Source organism: Eufriesea mexicana, unplaced genomic scaffold (genome assembly GCF_001483705.2).
Source record: "Eufriesea mexicana isolate 0111107269 unplaced genomic scaffold, ASM148370v2 scaffold10051, whole genome shotgun sequence".
NCBI lineage: Eukaryota > Metazoa > Arthropoda > Insecta > Hymenoptera > Apidae > Eufriesea > Eufriesea mexicana.
Window position 1 is genome coordinate 25,800 of NW_016917902.1, and position 5,504 is coordinate 31,303.

Genomic DNA, 5,504 nt, shown 5'->3' on the forward strand with positions numbered 1-5,504 from the left:
GTGTGTTGATTTAATTTTTTTTCGTTGGTGTGCGCTACAGCAAGCATTATTTTATGTATACGATAGTAGAATTCCCCGTTGGTGGAAGCCAACTGTGACACAGTGTTTTGTTTCGTGATTGAACGATCGATGCTACGATGTCTTGGTCCTCGTGTTTTACAATCTGAAAAGGGGTTTGTGGATTTCTTTTTTTTGTAGGTATTCGTCGTCTCGGTTGTTAAAGCGGAACGTTAAGAAACTTAAACGTTATATATCACGGTTATCTTGGCGAAAATCTGTAAAAAGTAAAAGTTATCTGCAACAAGAAAAATATTTACACACAAACAGGAGAATCACAGAATGGCATCATCTATGGTGGCTGTTCCTTCTGGAACAGCATCAGTCTCAGCTGGAACTGGTATTACACAGAATGAAGAAGTGGAGAATGGGGATGTGTTTAGCGAACGAAATATAAACACAGTTACTGGTTGTAGTGAAACCTCCAATCCAGGAGATGCTTTAGAGGAGATAAACTGTGGTACCAGTGAAACTGGTGATCAAGAATGCGCTATTTGCAGGAGCAAACTTTGTTCTCCACGAGTGCTCTCTTGTCTTCATGTATTTTGTGAAGCTTGTTTAGATAAGCTCTTGATGGACGAGGCAGGTGACTCAAAGGTTAGCTCTGTCCTGATCTGCCCTCTCTGTCAACAAGAAACTTCCATTAGCTCTAAGGGTGCCGCGTCCCTGACATGCGACTATGTTTTAACTAATATACTTGACATGTCTGCAATTGAAAACATGGCTGTACTCTGTACCTCGTGTAAAGCCAAAGAAAGTGCGGTTGCACGTTGTTCGGACTGTGCCAACTTCTTATGTCCGAATTGCAATACTGCGCACCAGTTTATGCGTTGTTTTGAAAGTCACAAGGTAGTGGCCTTTGAAGATCTAAAGCAATCCAACGAAGCTATACCAATACATAAACCTATTTTTTGCGAGTATCATCCTTCTGAGAATATGAAGTTTTACTGTTATACTTGCCAGGTAATTAGCATATTATTCCTTGATTTTACAATAACTTATTAAAACTTATTAAAAATATCTGAGCCCATACAAAGTATGGATTATGATTAAATTTTAATTTTATTTTATTACTAGTTTAGTAATAGTTAAAATTAAACACTGTAAAATGTATTTTATTGATTGTTCAATTTAGGAACCTATATGCAACGAGTGTTTGCTTATTGAGCATAAAGCACCAGAGCATCAATATGAACGATTAGTGGATGCAGAACCACGTCAGAAAGAAGAATTAATAAAACTGATGAATGAGAGCAAAGCAAGCATTGCAGACTATGATCAAGTGTCTGCACAATTAGAAAATGCACTTAGTGAACTGCAGGCACAACATGATCAAGCTAAAGATCTAATTGTAGAGACATTTCAAAGTTATAAAGCTGTTTTAGAGAAATGTCGAGATAATGCATTAGTTGAGCTTGAAAAGTTACATTCAGATAGGGAATTAGAAATAATGGATACATTTCATAGGTTAGAGAAATGTTTTTATTGTAATAAATAGTTATTGATATTTTTTTAACAGATATTTACTAAAAGATTATTATTCATTTATATAGTGTTGCAAAAACAGTGGAGAAAATAGAAGATGCTTGTCGCTTTACCTCCAGGCTTCTTGAGCATGGTGATGCTGTGGAGATCCTTGCACTTCGTCGTATTGTAGGAACACAGTTAATGAATTTGATAAAAAATACGCCAAAACCAAACATTTCTTTCTCTATTCTATTCCAAACTGACTTTAACCAGTTTGAAAAAGCATTAAAGGTAGGTATATATCACATATTCAATTATATATTAAAAAAAACTAAAGTATATGTATAATATATAATTGTAGGAAGTGTTTGGCAAATTTCATACTGAAAGCACACCAGTGACAAAGTCCACTCCTGAACCAATTACAACTATGCCAGGGGTTTCTGTAAACCAGCAAGTTGTTCATACTTCAATGAGTTGTCCACGTTCTATCAGTACAAGGTCTCCCATTTCTCTTCCCACATCAATGCAATCCTCTTTTGAAGGTGAACCTTCATTTGTTATACCTCCAACATCCAGTCCTCAAAATATTCCACCTCCACCACCTCCTGTATCCCTTCCTCCAGGTTCCATCCATGGGCTTACCAGTATTCAAGAGTACAATCTGCAGCAGTTAGCTAGTTTAGCAGAGAAGGTTGAAATGGTTGGAGATACAAATGTAGTTGGGCCTAGTTCAAATCCTAGCCCAACACCACCTTTCAATTTAGTAGATTTTTTTGCTGGTGATCTGAGTTCTACCAGTCATGCAATTAATAATTTGCAAGCTCTTGCAAAATTAGGAAATACACTTGGTAATCAAGGTATAGAATCAATGATATGGTTTTATTATAATTATATTATCGTGATTATTTTTTCAAATATAGTTTAATAATTTTTTTCATTTTGTTTGTTTTTAGATCTTGGCAACCCTATTATTAATGGTGGTAGTAGTCTAGTACTAGGTAGAGGTCCTTCACCAGCTATTGTAGACACACCAAACTTGAGTTTAACTGCTAATAATCTGTTAAATGCTGGTAAGATTCTTTTGGGCCATTGGTATTCTTCAAATAGATAGAAATGATTTAATTATATGTGAATATTATTTATAGATGATTTAAGAGGAGATTCTATTCATAATATGCCTGTAGTAGTAGGAAATACAGTTGGCAATGTAACCGGTTCTGGATCTGGAAATTATGCTCATTCACGTTCGAATAACACGAAATTAACTCCTATGTCCATTAGATCTAAATTTGGACAGTTAGGTCCTAGTAAAGGTCAATTTAGTTCACCTCATGGATTCTGTTTAAGTGCTGATGAAGACATTATTGTTGCCGACACGAATAATCACAGAATTCAGGTATTTATATCTTTTTAACATTTAGAAAATGGTGTTTATTTTATTTAATAATTGACATTTGTTTTCAGATATTTGAAAAGACTGGTATTTTCAAATTCCAATTCGGTGTACCTGGCAAGGAGGAGGGACAACTATGGTATCCTAGAAAAGTCGCTGTGATGAGAAACAGTGGAAAATTTGTTGTTTGTGACCGAGGAAACGAACGATCGAGAATGCAAATATTTACAAAAAGCGGTCATTTTATAAAGAAAATAGCAATTCGTTACATCGATATTGTAGCTGGCCTAGCTGTAACTAGTGATGGTCACATTTTGGCTGTTGATAGTGTATCACCAACAGTGTTTGTAATCAGTGATACCGGAGAACTGTTAAGGTGGTTTGATTGCAGTGAATATATGAGGGAACCAAGTGATATTGCAATTAGTGGTAAATAATTTCTTTCAAATTATTGTTTATTTTAAAGTATTAGAAATTTTTATAAATTGCTGGAGCAATATTTATTTATGTGAAAAATTTTGTTTTTATTTAGGTAAAGAGTATTTTGTTTGTGACTTCAAAGGACATTGTGTTGTGGTGTTTAATGAGGAAGGCAAGTTTTTGCGACGCATTGGCTGTGACAATGTAACAAATTTCCCAAATGGGATTGATATTAGCGACGCAGGAGATATATTAATAGGAGATTCGCATGGTAACCGTTTTCACGTGGCTGTTTTTTCAAGAGATGGTTCCTTAATTTCTGAATTCGAATGTCCATATGTCAAGGTAAATTTTACGGAATAACACATATTTTTTTAACTTTCTCCTGTTGAACCAAGTTCTTATAGTTTATAAATTTAATTTATCGATATCAAATGTGTGTGCACGTATGCGCGTGTGCGTATGTGTGTGTATAAAGTCTAATGCAATAAAGTGACGGAATTTTTCAGGTCTCTCGATGTTGTGGTTTAAAAATAACCTCAGAAGGGTATATCGTAACTCTGGCTAAAAATAATCATCACGTCCTCGTGTTGAACACTCTTTACATATCATGAAGCGAAGAGGTAGACCAAATAAATATGTCGTAACTTTCTTCAGCGAGTGGAATTTCCTTGGTCGCTCTACTCTCAACGAAGAACGAATCAATTAAACAAAACAAAACAAAAAAAAAATAAAAAATAAAAAAAGCAAAAAAAAGGAAAGAGAAAAAGTGTTTAACATGTATATGACATCGAGTTCTTTGAGATTTGGGCCTATCCAAGCAATAGAATTACAAACAATTGCAGCATGCAGCTTTAAATGGTCTGTATAAAGAAACAAAAAATGGAAAAACGAGTATAAATGCGTCCCTGTTTTATGAAAGTAATGTTTGAAAGAAGAAACAAGCAAAAAAGGTAAACGTACGTCTCCGACCAAAAAAGTATAAATAGTAATTTAGCGAAGTTGCATTTGGTAAACTGCCAAGATAAATTAATGCGATGCAAAAAAGGAAGAAACGAAGTTAAAAAAAAAAGGGAAGTAATGAGGGAAAAATTGGAAAAAGCCGGATTGGGATCGCTTCGACCGAAAGTGGAAGAGGAGGAACATGTGAAAAAGTAAGAGAATTGGAAGGAAGTTGCAGAATAATAGTTTTCCGTCATAATCAGTCACATCATCTTCGACTTCGTCAGTATTTTAGGTATGTTTACAAATCAAATTATTCTAGTCTCTAATGAGCACTGTTTTACTTGCTGATTTTTCAATTTATGCTCGAAGCAACGTGTATTCGTATTATGTCTTATCGTGCAACCAAAATGGTATACACGCATACCGATACCAAGAAAGAAAGAAATAGGATTCTTTCTTCCGTACGTTACTTCGAGACCTATTTGTAGACACATTAATTTCTAAGATTTCGTTAAGAATCGTTAAGTAATCTAATAAGCATGTTAAAAAATGAAAGGTTACGGTTATCAAAAAGAATAATAATAATATAAATTCCTATGCTTAATACGATGGAGAAACAAACGTTGCATGCTGCGACACATGGTAGTACTTCCTGCTCTTATCATATCATATATTTAATAAAAAAAAAGAAACAAAAATATGAACAAAAACACACACAGTACTCCTCGTTACGGCAGGCACGAAGCTTAAACAGACAGAAAAAGAATAAAAAATTTAAAAAAAAAAAAAAAAAAAAAAAAAAAAAAAAAAAAAAAATAAAGAAAAATATGAGCTATGTCCCTGCTGATTCTCCTCCGTGCATTTGAAAATTAGTAGATCGAAAAGACTAAAAAAAAGAGGAATTTTATGGGGCAACGTTAATGTGGAAAAAATAGATTACAATACGTTGAAAATCAAACATTTAATGTTTTACGAAACGAGGAATCGTATATGATATATTATATTCGAAAAAAAATCGAAAATAATTATCCTAGACTTGCCACTGATAATAGATCCCATTTGTGCATTGTTAAAGGAAACAAACAAAAAAAAATAATAGACGAGGCACGTAATGGTTACAATATTTACTCAGGATGCTTTATTATGGTCCACCATATAAAAGTATGTATGTATGTATGTATGTATGTATGTATGTATGTATGTATGTATGTATGTATGT

At 33.9% G+C, this 5,504-nt stretch overlaps 1 protein-coding gene across 1 annotated transcript; it reads left to right on the forward strand.

Moving 5' to 3' along the window:
• Positions 1 to 218: 218 nt before the first annotated feature.
• On the forward strand, positions 219 to 4,771 carry LOC108553288 (B-box type zinc finger protein ncl-1). Its single transcript, XM_017908128.1, has 9 exons — positions 219 to 1,020; positions 1,193 to 1,524; positions 1,611 to 1,815; positions 1,886 to 2,384; positions 2,481 to 2,597; positions 2,673 to 2,923; positions 2,992 to 3,349; positions 3,453 to 3,685; positions 3,850 to 4,771. Exons 1-9 carry the CDS (start codon positions 340 to 342, stop codon positions 3,952 to 3,954), a joined length of 2,781 nt encoding a protein of 926 aa, XP_017763617.1. The 5' UTR covers positions 219 to 339; the 3' UTR covers positions 3,955 to 4,771.
• The last annotated feature ends 733 nt before the right edge of the window (positions 4,772 to 5,504 follow it).

Excerpts from the sequence above, each read along its gene's own strand:
- LOC108553288 (XM_017908128.1), top strand. The coding sequence starts at position 340 with ATGGCATCATCTATGGTGGCTGTTCCTTCTGGAACAGCATCAGTCTCA. Across the intron at positions 1,525-1,610 it reads ATAATGGATACATTTCATAG|TGTTGCAAAAACAGTGGAGA; the intron begins GTTAGAGAAATG and ends TCATTTATATAG. Across the intron at positions 3,350-3,452 it reads AAGTGATATTGCAATTAGTG|GTAAAGAGTATTTTGTTTGT; the intron begins GTAAATAATTTC and ends GTTTTTATTTAG.